General features: G+C 37.6%; 2 protein-coding genes across 12 annotated transcripts; both read right to left on the bottom strand.

Annotated features, from left to right (window-relative positions):
* On the bottom strand, nucleotides 380-22339 carry LOC109714758. 11 transcript variants are annotated; one of them, XM_020239467.1, is made up of 11 exons: nucleotides 22212-22330; nucleotides 13111-13179; nucleotides 12947-13014; nucleotides 12784-12853; nucleotides 11866-12276; nucleotides 11728-11780; nucleotides 10739-10776; nucleotides 2857-3175; nucleotides 2710-2760; nucleotides 1347-1660; nucleotides 380-1169 (listed from the first exon to the last, which is right to left on the bottom strand). In XM_020239467.1, exons 4-11 carry the CDS (start codon nucleotides 12845-12847, stop codon nucleotides 554-556), a joined length of 1866 nt encoding a protein of 621 aa, XP_020095056.1. In that variant the 5' UTR covers nucleotides 12848-12853; nucleotides 12947-13014; nucleotides 13111-13179; nucleotides 22212-22330; the 3' UTR covers nucleotides 380-553. The 11 variants fall into 11 exon arrangements, with proteins under 11 accessions (XP_020095056.1, XP_020095053.1, XP_020095051.1 ...); XM_020239464.1 differs by adding an exon at nucleotides 21933-22021 and having other exon boundaries at nucleotides 12947-13179; nucleotides 22212-22323; XM_020239462.1 differs by lacking the exon at nucleotides 22212-22330 and adding exons at nucleotides 14035-14169; nucleotides 14245-14778 and having other exon boundaries at nucleotides 12947-13179.
* On the bottom strand, nucleotides 25401-26219 carry LOC109715437 (loricrin-like). The gene has a single exon (XM_020240425.1). It carries the CDS (start codon nucleotides 26217-26219, stop codon nucleotides 25401-25403), a length of 819 nt encoding a protein of 272 aa, XP_020096014.1.

Consider the following 27815-nt stretch of genomic DNA (forward strand, 5'->3'; position numbering starts at 1 on the left):
AGTAGATGTTGTATAGGGTGAGGGTTGATTGCTTGTATTTATATTTTGGAAGAATGTAAAAGATGTATCTAAATGTAGTAAATCAAATGAATGTAATAGATAGTCTCTTCTCTCTTATGTACTTGTATATGTTTCTATACTTGTATCTTGCTCTTGTTTATAGCACTAGTGGTGCTTATTGATCGTGTATTTATGAATTGATTCCTGGGTAAATTCTTATACATGATCTGTTGGTTGCCTTGGGCGGACAGGGGAGGTCCTGTCCGTTCGGCGTCTGTTCGACGCGCCCGGGCCGGACCAAATTGGTAGCGGTCACGGGGCGTGACATCTAGACTGCGAACAACTAGTTTTCCAGGTCTCCCAGATAAATGATAGAAAGTAAAAAAAAATAATGATTTCTCCTAGGAGGCCTATTATGTCGAACGATATTCATTAGACCACATCATGCATATAACACCCACCTTCTGGACCATGAACCGTTAGGGTAGAAGGGTTATTATTATGCTCCAGTGCTTTAATGTAGCATATTCGCAATCATCCCACTATAGAATTCTCAATCTTCTTCCACTTCAACCAATTTCCCACAGACCCACTTCACCTTAGTCTTAGTTGCAGACGTGGAGAGCTCGTCTTTGTCGATTCGCAAAGATTCGTCTCCTCTTGCAGGTACAATTTTATTGTGTACGATTGATCCATTGACAGTAGATGAGCCGGTGAGCAAATTTATCGGTGCCACATCTTTTCTCCCGCTTTCAGATTCAGATGACGGTGAATGATAGTGATGAAATACTTCTGTAGAATTTTCTGCAGAGTCAGATGCGCAAGACAACTCCCTTCCATTCAATACTACCTGAAGTGTAGATTTATCGAGGTCTTTGTAGCTCCCATTATTCGACGAGAAGAGATGAACTTCGCCATTTATCGGTCGCTCGTCCAGTATGTCTTCACAAGTTTGGCTCCCCGCACTTGTTTCTGATATAGCAGAATCTGAAGATATATCCTCAGCAGTATCCTGCATTGGTATTTGGCCATGCTTTATGCCTTCAATGGACCTCGTCGCCTTGGCAATAAGTTTTCTTGTTTCCAGAAGTGACGCTCGTGCAAGTGGGCTCTTCGACGCTGCCATCTCGAGAGCCTTGGCAGCCTTCTCTGCTTCAGTAATAAGCAACCTAACAAAAATAAAAAATGAGAAAAGACAGTGGGTAGTAATTCTGATGAGTATTGTCAAACAAAAGCAATCAGAGGAACGTAGCACGTATGGCAGGTTGTTATGAACAGCATTGCACTTTATGCTCCTGTAAATATGTGTTGAAGTATTACATTAAATCGCACACGCATTAACTTACTTTGCCCTCTCAATGGCATCTTTCTTCTTTGTTTCCAGTGCTGCTCTTCGCACTCTTATCTTCTTTATCATCTCTAGTTTAGTACTTGCCATGGGGTCTTTGTAGGAAGGAGTAGTGTTTTTCTTCTTCTTGGATGCTATATGCTTAGTAATCTTTGTCTCAGTGCTGGAGCTTTTGGGTTGCATAGGTTTCTTTATCACAGGTTCCTTCTCAACAGCCGTTTGAGTCGGTGGCTTTCTCCTTCGTCTTCTTTCAGCTCCAAGGGGAGTACCATGATACTTTGCCAATGCAGAGCAAACCCGTTCACGATATCCCTAGCAAGAAGGAAAGAATAACTATTCAGAATATAACATACTAAGATACTGTTTCCGGAAAAAGTTACCAGCAACATATCATAAGCAATGCATAGTAATGGAGTAAATTTAGTTTAAAACACTAATTGATATGCTACTTCTACGTGGCCAACATGTTATACAATCTCTCAATGGTACTGAGAGTTTTCAAAATTCTAAAAAATCCTTTTAAAAGTCGGACAGCACAAGAAAAATCTATTGCAAAACCTATAGGTCTAGGTGAATTAAGCATGGTTTGAAGTTTTGTCAAAAACATCCAAAACCGAAATCGAAACAATTTCGTTTTGGTGTGTTTGTCTAAAACTGTAGTCAGAATCAAAACACTTCCATCTCAGATGCAATGGGAGTCATGGGACTAGAAAAAGTTTAATTTTTTTTTAATTTCAATCCAAGTACCTTATAGGATCTCAATTTCAATCCAAGTACCTCATAGGATCTCAATCATAAATTTATTAATTTATGATTCTTTCAACGTATTTTAATCTCTATGACAGAAATTGGTTTGAAAGTCAACTTCGTTCTTATAGTAAGTCATGAAATATATTATTAATACTCTAAGATGTTGTGAAAATATGTCATACTCTGACAATCCAAATTCTCTAAATTTATTTGATCCTTTTTGTAGTTTGATGGCATGCTAACAAATATTTGAAATTGAGACTTGAAGCTGCCTGAAAGCAGAGATAATGCTGAATCATTTTGTTTTGAAGACGGGAAAAAAACTGAAATGGAAATTGGAGCGACTTTTTTCTTGATTGAAAACTGAAGGAGAAAAACACCCTTCCTCAGACAATATTATAAAAGAAACAATAGTCAGTACAAAGCACAACGAAAAGTGGGTTTCGCCAACACCCAAAACAGCCTACAAAAATCACCTACTAAAAAAAAGGCCAACACTAAACAATAGGTGGACAAAAAACCTAACATACTAGCTACAGCATTAGTACCTAAAGGAATGTACAAGCGAAACAGCAATCACCTATTTACTCTTCTAACAGCAGAAAACATACTCTGTTTTCAGAAGGTGCATATACTTGGGGCCTGTTTACTCCTTGGAGTTGCTAAAGATGGAAGGGCAAATGGAAGTATATCAAGAGTGTAGTAAGAAAAGAATGCCAAAAATGATTTTCGGCAAAAGTACAAAAGCAAGTCCTTACAGGATCAGCCCATTTAGCGGAAATGGACTCTGAAATTTTTCTTCTCTGTTCGGGTGATTTTGGTGCTCTCTTGCTGCCTTTTAGTCTGGGCATGGTTTTCCTCCTTTCGACACTCTCCAACCATTCCTGCATCAACTGTTCATCCAAGATTTTGTACGAATCCCAATGCAGCTCCTCTTCACCAGCAAGACCATTTCTGGCTACCTGTGCAATCGCATTCTGCCATTCAATGCAGCAGCCTTCTTGTACCATCAGCTTCTCACGACGCTTCTGCCAACCTTCTCGCACACCCACTCCTATTTTTAACCGTGTCTCCTCACTGGAACAGACAAAAAAAAAAAAAAAAAATAGCAGCTAAGTAAGCATTTAGCAAAATATAATGCTTTTAAACTAATGGCATACGGAAAGCAGGTCAGGCACTACAACAGCAGTTCAACATAGGAGCTAACACAAGTGTGAGAAACAAATATTCATCAAATACCAAAATATTCAAGAAGACCATAACAAGTTTGTCAGCACCCAAGAAAAATACAAACATGAAATAACCATAATATGAGCTGAAATAAATATAATCTAAAATGCTAAAATAGTCCTTTAGATAATTTTTTGTCATATTCCAATATTTCTAACAGCTTCTGGAGAGAATGTGATGAAAGGTGATCAGGTGCTTACATTATAAATGAGAGTTAGATATAGAGTTCTTTATTTTCAAGAGCAGGTAAAGTGAAAATCCCAATATTCTCATGAGGCATCCAAACTATATATATATCTATATATATATATATATATATATAGAGTCCGGCTATGGTGCTTGTAAAAGCACCAAGCAATTGGTGCTTGTAAATTTTTTACCGTTAGATCTACGTCTTTAATCATTTTCAACCGTTAGATTTCATTATACTATTCAACCAACCACCCACTCAACCTTAGGGAGCCCATATCATCCTAACAGTACATTCGTAGATCTAATGGTAAAAAATTTACAAGCACCAATCATAGTTAGTTAATTCGGATTCGGCAAAAATTCAGTACGGATATAATTTGGTTAAAATTCGCCTTCTAATTTTTAAATTCGTTGAAAAATACGGCTAAAAAACGGATTCGGTAATTATTCGGATACGTGATTTATACGGATATTATACGTTCACCAATTAAAAATTCAGAATTAAAAATTCGGCTATTAAATTAAATTTTTTTCTCTCAAAATTTATACTATTAGTATAAATACTCATATTTCTTAAGAATATAAGAATAAAGATATACAAAATTAAGCTAATTATGTAAAAAAAAATAACAAACTATATTATGCTTATAAATAAAATATTATATAATAATATTTCTATATAAAAATAAAATACTATATATAATAAATGAATATATATTTATAAATAAAATTATATATATATATATATATATATATAAATGAGAGGAGGTCCACCGTGACCTACCCTCTCATGCGTCCAAGAGCCGACGTGCCTCGGGACCGTGCGCGACCATAGCCTCCCAAATGCGCCCTTTCCTCTTCGTCTTCCCCATGGACTGCACACAAAACCAATTTTCTCAAAAAAAAATTTTACGAACAACCAAACATGGGAAAAAAAACTGTCAACCGAAAATTTTTTTTCGGAGAGGTATTACATAGATCCAAACACTCGCGAGTTCGGCGACGAGAGCAGCGGAGGAGGAGGAGGACGACGATGACGACACGGACGAGTTGGCGATGAGAGCGGCGACGACGCTACCCGCGAGTCCGCCATTGCCCTTTTTTTTAGGCGAATTGTTCGCGAATCGCGAATAATTCGCAGATAACTATTTTTGATAAAAAAAAAAACGCATTTTTTTTTGAAATTTTTGGAAAAATACGGATACGAGCGTTTAATTCGGTTATTCAAAAATTCGCGAATAATTCGCGAATTATACGCAAATTAACTAACCATGGCACCAATAACTTGGTACTTTTAAAAGCATAGGAGCTCAATTCGTATATATATATATCTATATTATATATATATATATATATATAGAGAGAGACGATGAGGACGAGAGACGAGAGAGACAGGACTGCTGGCTGGCCTCCATGCCCTGACCTTTTCGTTGATGGAATTTCGATCGACGATCAGCTCCGTTAGACTTGATCTAACTATTTGAAGTTTCTAAAAAATAATTTTTGCGATTTTTGATATCATTTATCTATGATGAAAGGGCTTCAAAATCAATAATTTTAATAGTTATAATCTTGCCGTTTTCAAGTTTAACAGCGTAGAAGTATTCAAATCAGATGAAATTTTGATACAAAAATCATTATACTATCTACAATAGATCAATATTTTCTGATCGAAATTTTAGTGTCTCTCACCACTTTTTATAGACGATTTTTATTTTCAGCCGTAAAATTATTGATTTTAACCTTTTGATTGCTAGGTAAATGATATCAAAAAAATTGCCAAAATTATTTCTAGAAACTTCAAATAACGCTAGATCAAATCTAACGAAGCCGATCGTCGATTCGGAAATTCCATCATCGAAAACGGCTCAGGAGCTCGTGTGCTCTGAGAGCACAGCAGTCCTGCCTCTATATATATATATATATATATAATATATATATATATTATAATATAATAGAGAGAGAGATGATGAGACTAGAGAGAAGAGAGAGTGAGCAGAATACTATCGGTAGTAAATGAGACCGATTTACTACCGATTGTTTTTCGATGTAGAGCTTCCAAATTGACGATCGGCTCCGTTAAAATATCGATATACATTTTAAACTATCTAGAAATCAAATTTCACGCACTTTCGATATGTTGTTTATCCATCAAGTGAACAGAAAAATGACAGGCTTGAAAATGAATACTCTTTAAAAAATGATGATAGGAGTCTTGTAATCAGATCAAGAGTATAGATCTTGCCTTAAATAGTTAAAGAATTCTAATAAAAATTCAATTGATTTGGATATCTTTACGCCTTAAACGACGAAACGCCCTCTTATCGACATTAATTACAAATTTTGAAACCCTTTGATCATTAGGCAAATGATGTCGAAAAATTTGAATTTTTGATTTCTAAACATTCAAGTGGTATAGATCATGGTCAACGGAGCCGATCTCAATTTGAAGGTTTTTCATCGAAACAAATCGGTAGTAAAACGGCCTCGCTTACTACCAATATATCTAGCCTCCTCAACTCTATATATATTATATTATATAATATATATATATATTATATATAATATATTAGTTGTAGAGCTACTATGCTATCGAAACATAGAGAATTTGATGCTTCTAATTTTGACCTTGGATCAAGAATTTTACGTGCGAATATTTATACCCCCCCCCCCCCAGGGTTGAGTAGAACCTCTAGGGTTTAGTGGTCCCTACAGGATACCAGTATTAATCCAAAGGTTAAAAATGATTAAAGAGGTTGATCTAAGGGCCAAAAAGTCGGAAGTAGCAAATCCTCTATACTTCCGATAGTATAGTAGCTCGACTCTCTCTCTCTATATATATATATAGTCCGACTATGGTGCTTTTAAAAGCACCAAGCACTTGGTGCTTGTAAGTTTTTACTGTTAGATCTACCCCTTTGACCATTTTCACCTATTAGATCATACTATTCAACCCAACTGCCCACTCAACCCTAGGGGACCACTATCATCCTAATCGTACATCACTTCATCTAATGACTTGGTGCTATTACTAGTATTCTAGCTTAGTTCTCTATCTGTTAGATCATACTATTCAACTAACTATCCACTCAACTCTAGGGGATTACTATCAACCTAACTGGGGACCACTATCATCCTGACCGCACATCTCTTAATCCAAGGGCCGAAAACCTACAAACATCAATGACTTAGTACTTTTAAAAGTATAGGAGCTCAAGTCATATATATATATAGTCCGACTATGATGCTTCTGGAAGCACCACAGATGTGGTGCTTTCAATTTTTTAACCTTTGGATCAGCCCTTTGATCATTTCTAGCCCTTGGATTAATATTATTCCACTAGGGGGACCACTAAATCCTAGGGAAACCACTATGTACAATCCTTGATCCAAGGGTGACCACTAAATCCTAAGGGACCCACTATCATCCCAACCCTACAATCCTTGATCCAAGGGTCAAAAAGTCGAAAGTACCAACTTCTTTATACTTCCGGAAGCATAGTAACTCTACACTATATAGTAAGGCTACTGTGCTCCTAAGCCGTTTTCAATGATGGAATGTTCGAATCGATCAGCTCTGTTAAACTTGATCTAGTGTATTTGAACTATCTGAAAAATAAATTTTGTGATTTTTCGATATCATTTACCTAGCGATCGAAAGGTTCAAAATCAATAATTTTTAATAGTAGATGTCTGGCGTTTGCAAAGTTTAACGGTTGCAAAGTCTCTATACGATCTACAGCAAGATCAAGTCTAATAGAGTCGATCGTCGATTTAGAAATTCTATATGTATGCACATATATATATATATATATGTATGTATATATGTATATATATCGAAATATGTATATGTGTGTGTATATGTATGTCGTTAGGTCACTTACCTTTAATTAATCCGAGTATCGTTCGATCAAACGTAAGGCATCAAATTAATCAATGTAACCTTTTCGATGACGATGAACAAAATGACTAAGAAAGTAAGAATAAGATGTCTTTAACGATACAAACAACATCAGCCACAAACAAAACGACGCCAACAAAGATCAAGGAGTGCGGCAGTGGAGGCGGTGTCGAACAAAGAAATCGAGGATTGTGCAAGAAAGAGAGAGAGAGAGAGAGAGAGAGATCGATCGCATGCGGATAAGGTTGAACAAGAGAAAAAGAGAATGGCCTGTTGGGGAGAAAAAGAGAGATTACCGCCGTTCCGTAACGACCTTTGAACTGAGTGGAGAAGGCTTTTTATTAATTAGGATTGCATAATTGCACTAACCCCTAAACTTTTTAAGTTGAACAAAATAATCCTTCTCTATCAAATAAATAAAAGTATGGGGTATTACATTCCATCACCTCCTCTCGCTAATCTCGGTACCGATAGGCTCGAGCATCTGAAAGCTCATCTTGTTGTGCAGGGCTATAAACAACAACAGAGGATCAACTTTGATGAGACCTTCACCCATGTTGTTAAACTTACCACCATCCAAACAGTTATTTTAGTTGATCTCTCATCTAGATGGACTTTTCGTCAACTTGATGTGAAGAACACCTTTCCCCATGGGGTTCTCAATGAAGAAACACGAAGCAACCACCGGGCTTTGAGCACACACCATTTCCTCATCATGTTTGCAAGCTCCGGAGAGTTATTTATAGTCTTAAACAGGCACCTCGTGCATGGTTTCAGCAATTCACATCTTTCTTATCTGACCATGGGTTAATTGGGAGCACTGACGATCCCTCCATGTTTGTCTCCTACAGGACTGACGACATCCTTATTTTATCATTGTATGTTGATGATATTATTATGATAGATAGCTCAACGTCTTTACTGATGTCTTTCATCTCCACTCTCCAATCTAAGTTTGCTTAGAAAGACTTGGGCTCTCTCCACTATTTCCTTAGGGTGAAAGTTTCAGGCTTTAATAATAGCTTGTTGCTAACACAAGAGAAATATGCTCATCAGGTACTTGAGCATCATTATATGCTTTCTTTCAAGCCTATTTCCACGCCACTTTCATTGACAACTCATCTCTCTATTAATGAGGGTCGTTTTCTCGGTGATCCCAATACATATCGGCAGATAGTTGGGCCCTTACAGTACCTTATCTTCACTCAGTCTGATACCTCATATGTTGTCTAGTTGTACAATTTCTGCATGCACCTCGTGACACTCATCTACAAGTAGTAAAAGAATTATTTGTGATATTCATGGGACTCTTTCTTATGGACTTCATTTTCTCGATGCGTCAATCCTTCTCTTATTGCATATTCAGATGCTCATTGTGCGGGATGTCCTAATGCTCGACGCTCTACCTTCGATTATTGTGTTTTTCTTGGCTCAAACGACATTTTGTGGTCTACTAAGAAGCAACCCACTATATATCACTCAAGCTCCAAAGCTGAATATCACTCTGTTTCCTTTACCCTCGCTAAGACTGTCTGGATTTATCGACTCCATGATCTTGGTGTGCCACTAAAGTGACTGGTTACTATCTATTGTGACAGGCTTAGTACCATATATCTTACCGTCGATCCAATGTTACATGTACGCCAAGCATATCGAACTTGATCATCACTTTCCTCACGAGAAAGTGCAGATGAGTGATCTCTCTTTGATTCATATATCATTGGGTACGCAGCTTGCTGACATATTCAATAAATTACTCTACACTTCTCGTTTTTGTGCTCTTCGTACCAATCTTCACATCTAATCTCGAGATGCTCAAATTGTATGGGGATGTTAGAGTAATTAGTGCATACGCATTTGGAATGATTGAAATTAGTATAATATAAGTCAATATTTATATTTATTACTATTTTATCATTAATCCAGTTGCATGACAACTAGCTTGTACCTCGTATACACCTATACCTATTATATCTAATACAAAACTCTATAGGGTTGTGTGGTGGGTTTTACCGAACCTTTCAGAAACACACTCAGAGTCGAGTTGTACTTGTTAGCCATAGCTTCGACAACAGCTGTTTTTCTAAATTACCACAAAAATGTGTATATCATGTTTATTAGCATTAATATTGAAAATAAACGTCAAACTATTCATTTTGAATTGAGATAGCAATGAGCATATACTTAAGGGCTTTTTTTGCATTTAGCCCCCTGGCAAATTTTTATTTTAAAAATAACCCTGTCAAAATTTAATTTGCAAAAATGGCCCTAGGCCAGCCACGCCGGCGCCACGTCAGCGCCACGCGGGCGGGGCTGGGGGCGGTAGTTAAGTTAAACACGGTGAACAATTCACCGTGTCTAAACACGGTGAATGGTTCACCATGTTTACTACGTATTTTTTGTATATTGAAAAGAGGAATAGGGAATTTGTATTTCTTTTCTTCTCTTTTTCAAAAATCCGAACCCGAACCCGAAAATCAAATTAAAATCCAAACCCGGATCCGAACCCGACGGATTTTAAAAATTCATACCCATATCCATATCCGACCAAAAACTCGAAACCCGAACCTGAATCCAGCAGATTTTAAAATCTATATCGTTGGATGAAGATCTAAGAAATAAAAATTATTAAATATTTTATATATTGTATAAATAAATAAAAATAAATTATGTATATATATATAATTTATTCGTGTTTGGATTCGGATAATATTTCGGATATCCATACCTATTGACATCCCTACTCCCTATTCCTCTTTTCAATATACAAAAAATACGCACTAAACACGGTGAACCATTCACCGTGTTTGAACACGGTGAATGGTTCACCGTGTTCAACTTAACACGCGGGCCGCGGCCCTGCCCGCGTGGCGCTGACGTGGCGCCTGCGTGGCAGGCCTAGGGCTATTTTTGCAAATTAAATTTTAACAGCGCTAATTTTAAAATAAAAATTTGTCAAGGGGCTAAATGCAAAAAAAGCCCTATACTTAAATAAAATGGACATGCAATTTTGTGTATAGGTGCATATTTAGGAGGACCTTCTATGCTAATATCCTTTTAATCTCAAGTTATAACCAGGCTATGTAGCTAAGCAAGAAAGCAAATAGAAAATCTTAGATAACAAGAAAAAGAAGCAGAAAAAAGCAATAATTAAAATGGATTCTTCACATCCTAGAATAAGACTCAAACAAATAAAAAAGTGAGCTTTGGAAGAATGTATATTAAGATCCAATTAAATGTCAATAATCACCAATCGTCATTGAAATATTTTAACTTCGTTAAAATAAAAAGCAAAATGTAATTCAAGGCCAACGAACCTTTGAGCATGTCCCAAGTTCACTAGCTTCATTTTGACCTGCACATTAAGCTTGTTGATTATACCGCATGCATAGAGACTATCGAGAAACAACATATCTTATAAAGATAAGTCCTTAAGTGTATGACTAATTACTGGAAATAATAGTGTCTCTATCAACAAAGGAGCATAAAAACTAGAAATGTGTGTTGATACACATCTATGTAGATTGCCTAATAGATATATGAATTAATTTCATACAGGTCCCTGCAAATATAGTGAATTGCAAATATATCCCTACAAAATTCAACTTTCATATGTTGTCCTTACAAAAGTCCTAATATTTTCAAATATATCCTTGCCGTTATGATCCGGTAGAAAAAATTAGTTAACCATAGGTAAGATACTTAACTCTAGTTAGTTAATGAGGTGAATTGACCTTTTTACCCCTCTTCAATTAACAGTTGGGACTTTTAGAGGGACATATTTGTGATAACAAAAAAGTTATTTCACTTATCAAATAAATAGTTCTTTAACCGTAACAAACCAGAGGGACATATTTAAAAACATTAGAACTTTTGGAGGGACAACATATGAAAGTTGAACTTTGTAGGGATATATTTGCAATTTACTATGTTTGCAGGGACCTATATGAAATTAACACATAATATATAATTGAAGGTCAGAGTAATTACATGTCACTCCAGAATTTTTCTAAAACTGAAGAAGCTTCAGCAAAACTAGAAGAGGCCTCAGCAAAACTAAAAAGCCTGAAATTACTATGCCTGGTTTGACAAATCTCAATGGCAGCATAAAGAATAATGTCAATATGCATAGGAAAACAATCTTTCGTGTCAGATAAATAATCTTGCTTATCTAAAGAGCCAGCATGACAAAGATGTCTTCAGTAATTATTGTAAAACTCTTCCATATTAAGTTGATTGTACATATATAGATACCATCATGTATGATACAACAGTGCAAATCTGCATTATTCTTACATGACATCACCTTGGGATCCTGCATAGCTAATTTAGTCCTCTCTCGAATGCGTTGAAGAGTTTCTGCACGCAATTCGTTATAAAGTTGATCGGTTAACGGAAGTTTAAAATTTACGCAATGAGAACAGGCTATCTTTACAAAACTAACCTTGACTATGTTTTCTGCCTTTGTTCCACGGTACATTCCCCTTATTTGCTTTCGAGATTCTCATTCGTCTCAACTTTTCTCTATTATCTATTTCAGAAAACTCTTCATGTGAAAATTGAGATACTTGACACACACCATATTCCAAAGTGGTAGTGCACATCTCATCATCCGGGGTGGGAACTGACTTAGGTTCAACAGTAGCAACTGCCTTGATAAGATGTTCATCCTTCTTATCAATAGACAACCCTCCAAACGTTGACCTTTTGGGGATTTGAATGTGATTTTTCCATCCAAATCCTATTTGCTTATTCCATATAAAAGGAAGTCCGTGCGCAATCTTCCTATAGCTTAGCAATTGACTATTTCTTGCACTCATGTAGTTCGCAAAGGAAGATTTTGAAGTGAAAATATCTGCATAACAGTTATATGATACAAATAAATTTAGACAAACAGATGCTTAGAGAAGAAATAGAAAAAAAATAAATAAACAAAATAAAAGACAACAGCAAAATCTATCATAAGAACTTGTCTAAATTGATGTTTTCTGGGCTTAAATAACATCAAAGATTTGTCAACAAAATAAGGTACTAAAAAGCAACTAAATTTGTAATTTCTTTAAAGAATTTGCTTGAATTGTAACCTTTTCAAATTAAAATGATTATGTACAAAGAACTTAAATGATAGCCAAACCACAAAAGTTCCTATCTCACAACAGATGTTTTGAATTACACCAAGAAAAATGGTAACCACAAAGTACATGAAAGTTGACAAATTTGCACTTTTAAAGTACTTCAATAAGCTCAATTTGTATCTTCCTGTCAAGCTCCAGAGCTCTTTTATAAACCTTTTATAGAAAAAATAGGGGAAAACGTGTACTTTTTCTTTTAAAACAAAGCCAAAGATGGAGCATGTACAGACCTGCTACATGGACAGAGTCTCTCCTGTACAAACAGACAGAGTCTTCCCTATACACGCACGGCATAGAAACCTAGAATACATCATCAACCAATGCATCAAACACAAAGATTAACAACAATAACAACCGATAGATAAACAACTAAACAAAAGATAGTAAGCGTACCAAACAAATCGATAGTTAATTATTTGAAGATACTAATACTGAAAGAAACAACCGAACTACTGAGGAACCTACATCCACCATTATTAACATGAAATAGAGTTAAATAACATTAATCTGAAACATAAAAGCAAGACTAAACATGAAAGATAAACTAAATCATCAACATCACGGCCTGGGACATGTCTATCTACTAGCACCCTCATGCACTGTCCTGACCCTCACTCCAGTATCACCTATAAAAAACAGGGAGTGAGAAACATGTACACATTCTTCCCATTGGGTATCGCAAGCCGCCAAAAGTAAGCTATACTCACCAGTAAACAAGAGAGAGAATATAATTTGAAAGGTATGAATAAATAAGACGATACAATAGCAATAAGTATAATAGGAAAAGAATACACAAATAAATATCTAAACTAATATCGCTATTGAGATAAGATAAATAATGTATATATATGTATCAACCGGATAAAAAGTCCAATATCCAAACACAATCTAAATACCAGTTTGTTGGTCTAAAAACCTCAGGCAATGCCACATTGTGCTCAGTCACAGGGCACATAACCCCATTGCAAAATATACTGCATAGAGCTCACAGATCGGAACATGACCACTTCTCCCCAAAAAAAACCATTACGGTGGCCGAACTGCTGGTGTACGTGAAATGCTCTATGAACAGCGGTGATTGATGTTGTATGCTCAATTGCCAAACCATCGGCAAATAGCCGAGAGAAATTAATAGAATGTCCACCGACCAATCAGACAATGTCCCTAAATCATAATGTGATGTTGTATGCTCAATTGCCAAACCATCAGCAAATAGCCGAGAGAAATCAATAGAATGCCCACCGACCAATCAGATCAAACAATGTCACTAATAATGTGATACCGACCTACCGGATAAATGGTCTACCGCTCTACAACTCAAAAGTAATCTTAATGGTATATATCAAATAAAGTAGAGCAAATAAAATAAAGATTCCATTGATGCAAAAGATGTACTCAATAAGAATCATAGAGGAGAATAAAGGGGAAAGGAAAGTAACAGAGTAGGCACCACTTTACCGACTTAAGATTGTAGCACCCACCTCAAAACCAACAACGAGTCCGCGACTCGAAAGATGCTCCTAAACGTCGCCCGGACCTTCGAAAGATCTCACGGAGTCACAATCAGCTCCACAACCCAAAACCAACACCAAATTGACCCGAAGTCACTTTAATCACTAAACGCTACAATCAAACAATCAGTTTCATTTACCAATTTTTGGAACCTGCTGCCGGAATTCATGAAAACTCACCAAAAACACTTTCGCAATCCACAAAGTATCCCAGAGGATGCCATCCATCTTCTTAACCCATCCACTACCCCGAAACAAACCATTTTGGATGTTCGAGCAACTACACGCGACGAAAATGCTAAATAGGTGTAGCTAAAAACATGTTACAACGAGTTTCCGAAAGTGCCGATTGGTTTCGGAACCAAGGATAAAAGTACCGCCTCGTGCCGTACATCGGAACCAAGGATAAAGGGGTCGCCCCTTGCCGTACAGCACGAGGCGGAACGTACGGTACGAGGGGGTCTCGCAGGATCCCCCTGTGTTGCCATATGCAATGAGCATCGTGCCGCGTTCTCTTTTTTTTGTTTTGATTTGTTAGTTAGGATTTTTTTTCTGGCTTTTTTAGTTGTGATTTGTTATTTAGGGTATAAGAATGGATGATAACTAAATCACACTATCTTATCGCTAATTTTTTAAAAAAAAATTTAATCCCTTCTCTCCCTTTGATTTAGTTATCTAATGATTATAATCTTCTCTATTCTAAAATCTAATCTAATCTAATCTAGAATTACCATATTTAATCTATAAAATCTAGTCAAATCTAATATAATCTAGAATCTAATATAACATATATTTAAATTTATCTATTCTAATTTACAAGTATGAAACCTAATCAAATCTAATCTAGAATTATCTATTAGAGTATTAAATTCTAATCTAATCTAGAAATATAATAGAATATAACTAATTAAATTTGATTTACGAAATTGCAAATTACCTAAATTAATAGTTTAAAAATTCTAATCTAAAACGACCTTATTTAATCTAATATTGAATCTAATCTAATCTATTGTGACGCCCCACTTCCCACGGGGTCACCCATCCTAGGGCTACTCTAGTCCTAGCACGCTTAGCTCTTTTAACATCTTAGGCCTAGCCACCGCCCAAAGTGCTACAGTCGAGTTAAGTGTTTTAGCTCTATTATATCTTATATATAGGACTACCTAGTGTCTCGCATTCTCTCCCTCTTTAAGCCCTAATGTCCTCGTTAGGCTCAAACTCACAAGTACCAGGCGACGAAAGACTCGTCTCGCTAGCCTTTAACTGACCTTGTGGGGTAGCCACGTGTTACTAATAACAGTCATCAACATAAGAGCCTCGCTCTCCCACTGTATAACCTGGCTCAGCCGAGACTCATCTCACACTTCCGGCTAATAATTGGCTCTGATACCAATTGTGACGCCCCACTTCCCAGGAATGGAATTGTCATTGGAATAGGTTGTCTATAACACCCCAATAGCCCCACATCAGATAGGAATAAGGTTATCATTGGGTATATAAGAGGATTCCACCCTAGTAATAATAACCGGGCTTAAGCATTTTGGGCCGGTGATTTTGGCCCAATGAATTATTATTGCTAGTAGGTCGAATCGTTACATTTGGTATCAGAGCCGGTTCACCAGCCGGAAGTGTGCATACGTGATTAAGCAAACAAACACCACATTAGTGGGATTAAGCATGCAAAATAGAAAATTTCCTAACTAATTAAGTATAATTTTCATACTAAAAATATAATAACAATGACTGGGTTCACAAAATATTACAAATCTCATTTCGCATATTTTATGAAAGAACTGAGAGAAACAAAATGTTAACAAAAATTAATCTAATTCCAAAATTAGAATTCGAAACAAAAGTTTCCAGTAACTAGCGACCCATTGGCTAAGGTCCTAAGCACACATTAGAGGCATCCGAAGGGGCGATCACAAAATGAAAGCACCCAAAGATAAATAGCATCAAGAGGCGCATCACAAAATTGCACTCGAAAGCGCGTTACAAAATTTGCATTTGAAAGTGCGTCACAAAATTGCATTCAGAGGTGCATCACAAAATCGAAACTAGCTTTTATCACAAAATTCATGTCGACATGGCCAATATTATTATAGCAATATACCCAGAGACATCATGACTTCAAAATTATTTACCCAAATTTAGAAGGAAACAGATTATCAAATACTAAAATTTAATCAAATAAGCACAATTTCTAAAGCACATATTTTAAATAAAATTGTACACTTTTTAGAAATTTTTTTCTTTCAACAATTCGTAATTTATATAAGCACGCCTAACCCTTATTTTAAAAAATAATACAAAAAGGAGGTACTGTTATTGTACCATATTTTTATAATTTTGCCAAAAATAAACTAACAGCTGCTAGGTTGCTTACCTTTGCTTACCTTTAAGTAATCTAAGAATCTTTCTGTCAAATGCTAAGTATCAATTTTAATCAACGAACCTTTTTTAAAGACAATGAAGGAAACAACGGTGAATGAGGTGTCACCGAACACAATCCAAAAGCGTCGAGAGCGATCAAGTATAATGGCAACGCCAAAGGACGAGGAACGAAACCGACGTGTATGCGCACGCATGAGAGATAGAGAGAAAGCACAGATTTGCTGGGGAGAGGGAGAAAGAGAGGAGGAAACATACTAGAGAAAGAGAGAGAGAGACTAAATATTACATAATCCTTAGGACTAAAGCCCTTTTTTGAACATAAATCCCTAAGGTTTATAAATTTTGCAACATAGTCCAATTCTGTAAACAAACAAATAAATAAGATAAATAGAGATATGGGTATTACAGTGCGCCAAGTAAACTTGATGACATATAAGGATGAAAAACATAAGTGAAAACAAGGAAGAACAATTAGATGATGATCATTGTGAAACCGAGGAACCCGACCTAAAAACAAATTAATAGAATATGACGCCTATAATGCAGTTGAAAGGAAAGCATTCGTCATGCATAAGATTTAATCCTATCGTCCCAAATGATAACAAATGTCATAGGCATAATCTTTTTCGAACAACTTGTGCATCTAGTGGACGATTGTGTAAATTGATAATAGATAGTGGAAGCACTGAAAACTTCGTGGAAAGAAATGGTCGATGAACTAGGCTTGATAATTAAAAGGATATAAAGTCCAAACAAGATGGTTTAAGGATGGTGGATAGGTCCTAGTTGACCATATGTGCTTAGTTAAATTTTCTATGGGAAAGTAGTTTGCCACATCCTGTTAGGCCGGCCCTAGCAATTTGATAGGAAAACCATTCATGATGGGGAAAAGAACACATATACGTTTACAAAGGAAGGACAAGTTCAAAATCACAGTGCACCCAGAAAGAAAGACACCAAATACCAGTAGAGAGGATCATTCCATAAACCATAAGAGTGGTGGAAGAGAATGAGTAATGACTCTTAGTGAAAAGCAATTTCAAGAGGACCTAGAGGAGTCGCCCATAGTTTACGTGATAAGCAAGGAAGTCTTTAAGGCTAGTGCGATTCCAAGGAAGTTCAACCATTGATCTCTAAATTTTCTGACATCACTCTAGAAGAACTTCCTAATGGATTGCCACCAATAAGGGACATCCATGATCCAACATTGCATAGATTTAGTTCTGTACACTAATCTTCCCCACTTGCGCCATTATGGAATGAGTCTTTTTGAGTACGAGGAGCTACATCGACAAAGCGACAGATTTATTAAAGAAAGGTTACATTAGAGAGCGTCTTACTCCGTTTGCGGCACTACTCAACAAAGAAAGATGGATCTCGACAAAAGTGCATCCACTGTCACGCAATTAACAAAATAACCATTTAAGTAAAGGTTTCCCATTCATCGGCTTGGCGACATGATAGGTATGCTTAGTGGTGCAAAAGTCCTTTAAAAACTAATCTCGGGAGTGGATACCATCAGATTAGGATAAGACTTGGGGATGAATGGAAAACAGCCTTTAAGACATGTGAGGTAATGTATGAATGATTGGTTATACCATTTGGTCTATCAAATGCAAAAAGCACTTTCATGAGAGTGGTGAACCAAGTGCTTCGCCTTTTTATAGAAAAATATTTTGTTATCTATTTTGATGATATCCTAATATATAGTTCTTGCCCCAAAAGCCATTCAGAACACTTAAAGAAATTTTGCAAACCTTGAAATACAATCATCTTTTTGTCAATATGAAGAAATGCACCTTCCTCACTAATAACCTAGCTTTTCTTAGATACATTGTATCGTCCAAAGGACTAGAAGTAGAACCCTTTTAAAGTAGATGTCATCCAAAACTAGCCAACTTTGACTATGGTTAGTTTAAGTTACGAGTTTTCATGGCCTAGCTTCCTTCTACCGTCAAGGGAGAACATGTTCAACAAAAGGGATCTTGTTATGGTCATACTTCCAAAAGGAAAGATTTCCAGTTGGCGGGCATAGCAAAGTAAGCCGGAGGAATTTTAGTCCTTACCGCATCATCAAAAGATTAGGGCCTAATGCCTACCTAGTCAAACTTCCAGCTAGCATGACAATTTGGCTAGTATTCAATGTAGCCAACTTATACAAATTCCATGGAGATCCATATATAGCACATGAAACAGATGCATTGCCTTTTCAAGACACGAGCAAAAGTACCAAAGACCAGATTGAGGACATCATGGATGTGCGTGAAACTACCACACGTCGAGTGACTCGAGATTCCTTTTTAAGTGGGAAGGACAGCCATCATCAGGTTATAGCTGGCCGGAAGAAGTTGAACTTCGGAGTCTTCTCAACGACTTGTATGAGAACTACATCGAATCTATCTCCACAGGGTCGAGATCTCTCCACCACGGAGGAAATGATGCGGGCATCAACTAGCTTTTATTAGTGGTAAGTTTCTTAATAAACTTCAGCCATATGTTTTAATTGGACAAGTTGAGGTTAACCCAACATAAAACACATCTAAACTAAACCCTTCCTAGACCACATTTTAATTGGCTCATTCTTTTCTTCTCCACTTGAGCCTATATCGAACATTCTCTCTCTTATGACTGCTGCCATTATCTTTGGACGTCTCATTATGAGTTGATAGCTGAAACACCGGCTTCCACTACCTCTTTGAAAGATGCTTTGGCCTCCCTATTCGCTGCCCCTGTCGTATAGAGCAGTAAATTACGGCTAAAGCAATTTGTTGCTGATTTGCTGTTGAAAGTTGATCCAAAACAAGAAGGAAATGGAGTTACAAGCAACTAAAAGGAACTATGATGCTTTCCATGGTATTTCAACATATCCAAGTATCTTGAATTTCTAAATGAGATTACAACTGATGCTACATTAGCACGTTTGGTTTAACGCAGTATATATTGCTAGATTGCAATATTTAAAGCATTACTATGTTTGGTTCAGTCTATAAAATTTAGTAATCCTGACAGAAAAGTAGTCTTTTCCAAAACTACCCTTGGGGTCATTTGAATATTATATTTTACTAAAATATAAGTAAATATAATTTGCACTTGTAAATTAATTATATTAATACGTAGTAAAATAAAGAGACCAAACATGAAAATAAAAATTATGTTGCAAAAAATTAATTTCAACCCATAAAAGAATAAATAGAAAAAAGACCATTATACATAATCAAAAATCATACAATAACAAATAAATTTCAATTTAGAAACTCATCTATAAACAAAATCATTAACCAAACATCACATAAAGGCACATTAGCAGCATAATATCAAAAATATTTCTCATGTTTAAGACCAAACAGTACTATTACCAAGTTAAGAAATTAACAAAGCACCATCTAGAATAAATATTTCATAGAGTCGAAACTTCCACACACATCACAATACCATCCAAAAGTGGAAGCTTAAACACTTACATTATAAAAGTTTATAAGTTCTTGCACTAAAAAAAGGCGAGCCAAAAATGTCTAAACCCAACTAGTCCAACTCTAATAACACAATTTCTTCAATCACGTCCACCTACGATACGGAAAATGTATTGCTTTCTGTAATGATCGAGCATGCAGTAAAATGTATGTAATTTTGTAGAATTGCCCTTTAGGATTTCAGTGGCATCCATTATTTGTCTGTCCTCAAGTCCCTCGATCTTTAGTATCTCTTCAAACAACTCCTTTTTGGTCTCATTATTTGCCATGAATTGAAAGCAATTAGCAAGCCGACCTAAGTGCTCATTGGCATCGTTAAATGAAGTTTCAAGCGTACACAAGGTTGAACAAAATTGTTCATTGATTGAATCCTCTCCAAGTAGTGACTTTTGCTTCTTTAATTTTGCCGATGTGCCACCATTCAAAGTGTTTACTCGAGCACTACTTTGTTCCATAAAAAACATCTCGACATCAGGAACTTGGGTGGATGCATGTGTCATTAACTCTTCCTCTTCGACGTTCCTTGCAGCATCAGCAGTAGATTCTGCACCAGCACTAGTTGTACGATCTTTTCCAAATCTAATCTCACCTATTGGGACTCATACCTTGGGGAACCTTCAATCCATTTGGTCTTGATATTGCATCTCGAAGCACCCTAGAGTCTACCGCAGAACCCTCCCACCCAGGTAAGATACACATAAATTGCATGTCTTGTGTACATACCCCTAGAACATTAGTGGTAATATTCTTATCCCGGTCTCGGTACCTAGCCTTATCAATTTCTGAAACATGGACCTTAATATGAGTCCCATCCAGTGCACCCAAATAATTCTGCAAATCAGGTGTACATATGATAAATTTATGGTTGGTTTGACAAAAAAGGGCCGTTCAAAAAAGTGAACGCAAGGATAAAAGTTTGCCTACCTTGAACCATTTCCACCTCTCATCACTCGAGTTTTCAGGGCCACGTTCAGGCTCCCTTAACAAAACGTCATGACAACGTAAGATGGTGGCTAAGACTTTACCAAATTGTCTACTTATTGTCTCTCCTGATCTAACAAATTGCCTTTTAATTATCCTATTTTTAACATCATGTATAACAATATGTAAGAACATAGAAACCATCTCCTCTCTTGCAATCTCCCTCTTGTTGAAAGTAGATCATAAAGGGAGTGAAATGTGTTACAATCCGTACATGTTCTTTCATAACATGCAAGATCACTATCATAAATTATTCTCCTAATGTGCACATATTTTATAAAACGCTTTTCCATTGCTTGCCTTCCTCCCCAACGGTGCTTATTGTGCTGTCTAAAATTATATAGAGTTTGAAGTAATTTTACAACGCAAAGAAGCCTTTGCATATGGATGAATGTGGCAATAATGCACGCTAACATCAGGACAAATTCAGGGGAAGTTGGATCCATCTTGATCTATACTAAATTATGACAAGTGGAATACGCATATAAGTCAACAAGCGCTTATCAATAGATATAGAGCAAACCCAACAAATATAGCAAAGTTATAAACAACTAACAATATATGCATATACATACATTTCAAAAAATGAATAAATGTATGCTCTATAGGTGGATAATCTAGCATATAAGTCAACTGCCATTTTCTTTTATTAATCAAATTTTGCTATTTATTATTTGAATTGAAACTGGACTCAATGAAACTAGTCCAATTGAACTCCCTAAATAGATAATCTGCTGTTCTTTTACATCAACACACTATATCAATTTTAGGGCATCAAAAATCAAAAATCGAAGAGAGAAAATATAAATAAAAAACTAAAACAAAAATTAAATGATAAAAAATTAAATAAAAAATTATCATTTACACATAAAAAATTAAACTAGGGTTTTTAGGCCAACACATGATTAATTAGGGCATAAAAAAATATATAAATTGTTCCCTAACATTTCCAAATCAGATCCGGGAAAAGGGAGACAGAAAAAAAACGAGATCCAAAACTAGATTAATAAGAATCAAAAATACCAAAGTGCTTGTTAAGCATGTCCTGTAGAAAGATTGCAACTAAATGAAACAAGACATGGCTTCAGATCTGACGAAGTATTGCAACAGATCTGTAATAAACATGTGAGAAAGAGGCATAAAAACTCCTTAAATCGACGAAAAATGAAAAAAAAAAACAATTCTCCAAATCGGATCTAACTTCAGTTCATTTCGAAAAGAATGGGTTTTAGCGACAGAGAAGAAGTGTTTAAATATTTATGCGAAAATGGCGAATGGAGGGAAGGAGATCGCGAAGATTACCTGGGACGACGGAGCAATAGAAGGGGATAGGTGTTCGTGCGAGAGAGAGAGACAGCGTCCTGCGTGCGCGCGCGCGAGAGGGAGATGGAAACGATGCGGTTGATAGGGTACGGCGGGTGTTGCAGGGTAAAATTGTCATTTTATGACATAATAGATAACATTATCAGCCTCCAGTCAACTAAGGTACACACCAGTTTGATAATATTTTATGTTGAATCTTAGGGCGTGTTTGATGCGCTTCTTTTTCATCCCCAAATCAAAATTGAAACGAGTAAATTCGTTTGTGAGTGTTTGATATGCATGGATCTCATTCCGATTTCGATTTCCGAGTGGAATGGAAATTCTCTAATCACCTTTTTTTCGAAGTTGAATCCAGACGGAATGGATATTTATTCGAATTAAATTTATTTTTTCAACTTTTTTAATTAAAATTTAAATTTAAATTTAGAAATTAAAATTTATAATTTTAAATTTTAATTTTAATTTGAATTAAAAATTAAAATTTAATTAAGTACTTTGAATTTAACTTATAAATTTGAATTTAAATTAAATTTTAATTTATATAAAGTTTTATTTAAATTTTATTTAAAACTTAAATTAAATTTATGGATTCAAATTAAAATTTAAATTATAATTTTAAGTTTAAATTTGAATAAATCGAAATTTAGTTTTATATTTTGAATTATCCACTTAACTTCAAAGTTTAATTTTTTAAAAATATATATATTTAAAATTTTGACATTATTTCAAAATTTTGATATAAATTTTTAATATTTAATTTTCAATTTGAATTTAAATTAATATATTATAAAGATAATGTTAGTATATTAATTTGATTACGCTTTTTTTATCTACGTGAACCAAACACCGACAATATGAATGATTTATTTCGATTCCAATTCAGGTAACGAACCAAACAGAATTAGGTAATGAGTCATTCTGATTCCGATTCTAGCTTATTTCGATTCCGATTCTGATTTCCGTTCCAACTTCGAACCAAACGCACCCTAAACATCTTTTGTAATACTGTAATATCGAGCAGATTATATACCATATGAATCAAACACAGCAATCATGGCATGATTGTTTGTAATACTGCCAAGATAACACAAACCAAACATACCTTTTTTAAAGGCGTGTTTGGTTCGTGTTATATAGCATTACAAGATATTTCAACATAACTAGGTATATGAGATTTCTGAATTAAATTACTACTGATCTTACATTATCACGTTTGGTTTAATACAGTAATACAATGCTACATTATAATATGTATGGAATTATAATATTTGGTTCATTTTATAAAATTTAATAATCCTGACAATAAAATATACCCACAATCGCCCTTATGTTATATTTGACAAAATGTAAAACTTAAAATATAAATGTGAAATTTAAAAATTTAAAAATTTATAATTTATAATTTAAAATTTGAAATTTAAAATTTGAAATATAAATTTAAAATCTAAATTTAGAATTTAAAATTTAAAATATAAATTTGAAATTTAAAATTTAAAATTCAACATTTAAAATTTAAAATTTTGAAAATTGATTAAAATTTTAAATTTTTAAATTTAGAATGTGAAATTTAAAATTTGAAATTTAAATTTACAATTTGGCAATTCAAAATTTTAAATAAAATTTTAAAAATGACATATACAAAGAGTTTGGGAGAGGGGTTGGGGAAGTAAAGTTGTAACTTAACATAACATGCAAAATTACTCGCCATCATTAATACAAGATACTCACCCCCCTGCTCGGTAATATTTTTGATGTAATCCTGCACCATTTGTAATACTACATTACCGACCAGATTATAGACTAGAAAAATCAAATGTAGTAATCCTGATAGGATTGTCTGTTATCCTAGCAAGAAAGCCTGAACCAAACATACCGTAAAAAATTTTGCAAACCTTGAAATGCAATCATCTTGTTGTCAATACGAAGAAATGCACCATCCTCACTAATAACTCAGTTTTTCTTAGATACATGGTATCATCCGAAGGACTAAAAATAGGACCCTTTTAAAGTAGATGTCATCCAAAACTAGCCAACTTCGACTATAGTTAGTTTAAATTACGAGTTTTCATAGCCTAGCTTCCTTCTACCATAAAAGGAAGAATGTGTTCAACAAAAAGGATCTTGTTATGGTCTTACTTCCAAAATAAAAGATTTTCAGTTGGTGCGCATAGCATAGTAAGCCAGAGGAATTTTGGTCCTTATCGCATCATCAAAAGATTGGGGCCTAATGCCTAACTAGTCAAACTTCCATATAGCGTGTCAATTTCACCGGTATTCAATGTAGCCAATTTATACAAATTCCATGAAGATCCACATATAGTACATGAAACAAATGCATTGCCTTATCAAGACGTAAGCAAAAGTACCAAAGACCATATTGACATCTGTAAGGACTGAGATTTTGATAGTGCAATTAGACTCACTGTTGATGATGTTTATGTGTGTAATTTAATTACATAAGCATTCGTCAAGTTTCAGGAGAAAATGAGTTAGAACGGAGAAGTTACGCGATTATTAGTTTTCACTTAAGTGAATAGTAACTCCGGTTTTCCGGAGAAGCCACGGAGCAGAGTTGGCTTTCGGCGCGTATCGGACTCCGTTCATAGCGATCCAATAGCTCGTTTCGACCGGTTCAGCTGTTCTGGAACTACTGGCGTTGACGGATTTTGAGTTTGACGCACGGATTTCGAGAAAATCCAAAAATACGTGTTTTATATGTATTTTGTGCGTAGTTTCTTCTGTTGGAGAGAGGAACGGATTTCGTTGCGAATCCGTGATCATTCGAGGTGATCCAAAATAGTAGCTTTGTTGTCTCTGAGGTGCTGATCGTACTGGTGCGATCCGTTCGCAAATCTGACGGACGGATCTGCGGAGATCGCACGTTGATCGAGGAGAGGTCGGTGTTGGTAAAACGATATTTTCGCAAAAGTCGCGACATTTTATGTACCGTTTCGCGTGAAATCGCACGTGGAGGGGTATTCATGCGTTTTACTTGTGCTGTGAGGGACTAGGAATAAATTGTTGAGTCTTGGTGAACTTTTTCGCAAAGTTTCTCCTTGGTATAGATTCATTCTAGGGTTTTCTTGGAACCCTAACCCTACTAGCCAGTTCCAGCAAACCCTAGCCGCCCCCTTGCTTCCCTTGCCCTAGCCGCTCGCCTTCCGGTCGCTACCGACCAAGTCCGGCCGGCCGCCGCCGCCGCAGCACCACATTCCTCCCTCCCCATCTCTCTCCATCTCCTTTTTCTTCCGGGTTGGAGCTCGGGCCGAGGTTATATTGTCTCAAAGCACCTTGTCGATGTCGCCCCGACCCCTCAGCGTCCCTCTCCGCCGATCGCCGCCGCCCCGAGCCGCCCGGAGCGCCGCCGCTGCCGCTCCAGCCGCTGCTGTATCCTGCAGCTTCCCAGCCCGAGCCCAGGCCGAGTCTAACCCGCGGCCTCCCCGCGCGCAGCCACCGCATGAACCCGCTCCCGCCGCCGTCCCCGGAGTCTCGGTGGCCCTCCCCGCAGGTCGCCGGCGCCCCTGCGGGCCGCCACCGCCGCCTCGGCCAGCAGCAGCCGCCCCAGCCCGAGCTCGGGCTGAGGTCTCTGTGCGCCCTCTCCTCCGCGCCGCAGCCACCTGGGGTCGCTCCCGCGGCCGTCTCCTGTGTCCCACCGACCTTCCCGGCCGGTCGCCGCCGCCCTTCGGGCCGCCGCCGCCGCCCTGAACCCTGGGCGCCGCCGCCCAGGTCTGCAACCGAGCCTAGCTCGAGCGGCAGCGCTCGAGCCGTGGGCTGCCGCTGCTGCCGCCCGCCGCCTCCCTTCTCCTCCTCCGGCATCTGGGGACCCGCCGCTGTCGTCCCCGACCTGTCCCGGCCATCGCCGTCGCTGGGAGGAGCCGCTGGACCGTGCCCTAGCTTGTGCGGGCTCGGCTCGTTCCGCCGTCGCCGCCCCCACTCTCCGCCGCCAACCGAGGTGAGCATCGTGTTCCTCACCTCCCCCGCACCCATCTCTGGCCTGCGCGCACCTCGGCGTGCCGCCGGAAGCCGGCCGGAGCAACCTTGCTCCGGCCAAGCCCGAAATAGGGCTTAATTTGAATGCTTTACTGTTCCGAGCAACCCGAGCCTCCCCGATCTCTGCGGAAGGGAGCACGATGATCGTAGTAAATTTCTGATCATCGTGCTCACCTTATTTTCTGTCGGGGAGACTCCGTTCCGCTTTTTCGGCATTGTCGACCCTGTAGAGCCTGTTTGGCTGCTGTTGCGGGTTTGCACACACTTTGGCGGTGATCCGAGGCTGTCCCGATGCCTCTGGAGGTGAGCACGGTGATCGTGGATCAGTGCTGATCACAGTGCTCACCTTATTTTGGATCAGCGGATGTCGTATCGTTCTGTTTGGTGACTTTTTCCCCGACTACGCGCTGTTCGCAGAACCTTCGGGTTGCTCCCGCGCTTCCCACAGTGACCTGTTGCGCTCCAGACCGTGAGCACGGCCTCCGGCACGTCGAGACCTATCAGTATGTGTCTCAGCAGAACTTAGAAGTCCTCGGTTTGCGTGTACGGGCTATGTTATTGCCCGATTTACATAAAATATTGGGATTTTATGTAAATTCAGGGGCTTTTGTGCAATTGTGCGCCTTGGGGCTACTGTGGACAGTGTGTAGACATGTGTGGTGTCCTCTGGACTGATTGTCCATGATCCGTTAGCTTTTGCAGAAATCGAAGAGTCGATTTCGATGCGTTTTTCGGCGAAATTCGCCGAAAGAACGCGGTTTCGGTTCGGATTTCTTCCGACGTCGTTTGGTTGCTCTGTGAGTGGTCAATAAGCCTTGTTGGCTGGTCACCATCATCACCTTGTGGGTTCGGTGATGACGGGTGAGCGACGGTGGGTTCCGGTGTCGAATTTGACACTTCCGGGAACCCGTATTCGTACAATTATCCGGCGATAATTGTGTCGTGGTGTTATCTTATGTTTGCTGCCAAAACATCCAAATTGGAGTGTTTTGTGGCAGCGGGTGACTTGTAGCATGGGTCGGTGCGTTCCGGGACATTTCAATGGTCCTGACGGAGTCCCGGTGCGATTTTCGGGACTTCCGGCAAGTTACGGTAGTCGGTTTTGAGAAACTGATCTCCGTGGGTTTGTTAGAGGGATTATGATGTAGTGTTTCTTAGTTGTGGGTTAGACACTAACCCAGTGGACCCTCCTTAGGTCCTGTTGACGTTCTTTTGCAGTCAGGAGACAGGCGCGACAGTTGTACAGGTGGGTACTTCGATCCGACGTTGGTACAGTGGTGCACGCTCGGTGATGGTTTCTTACCCTTGCTCTTTTGTTATTATCCATGCGTATATTATATGTTGAGCTTTGCACCTCTATCGTTTACATTACACCCACGTTGTTTGATTTTACTCTACTAAGACATTTCCATGCTTAGTATCATGTGTAGGAGTATAGTCTATCCGTATGTGATACCATGTTTCCTTGTTGCTCTACTTAGCTATTCTGCATACCCTGATTCGTGTTTATAGTAGAGCGATTTCGTGATTATCTATGAGATCAGCGATCTAGTCGGTCGATTCTAGTATTCAGTATTTATGACCTATTCGGTC

The sequence above is a fragment of the Ananas comosus genome, linkage group 9, assembly GCF_001540865.1.
Source record: "Ananas comosus cultivar F153 linkage group 9, ASM154086v1, whole genome shotgun sequence".
NCBI lineage: Eukaryota > Viridiplantae > Streptophyta > Magnoliopsida > Poales > Bromeliaceae > Ananas > Ananas comosus.

Excerpts from the sequence above, each read along its gene's own strand:
- LOC109714758 (XM_020239465.1), bottom strand. The coding sequence starts at position 12,847 with ATGCCGTGCGTGTATAGGGAAGACTCTGTCTGTTTGTACAGGAGAGAC. Across the intron at positions 10,777-11,727 it reads TAGCTATGCAGGATCCCAAG|GTCAAAATGAAGCTAGTGAA; the intron begins GTGATGTCATGT and ends CTTAATGTGCAG. Across the intron at positions 3,176-10,738 it reads AACTTGGGACATGCTCAAAG|TGAGGAGACACGGTTAAAAA; the intron begins GTTCGTTGGCCT and ends TGTCTGTTCCAG.
- LOC109715437 (XM_020240425.1), bottom strand. The coding sequence starts at position 26,219 with ATGGGTGCGGGGGAGGTGAGGAACACGATGCTCACCTCGGTTGGCGGC.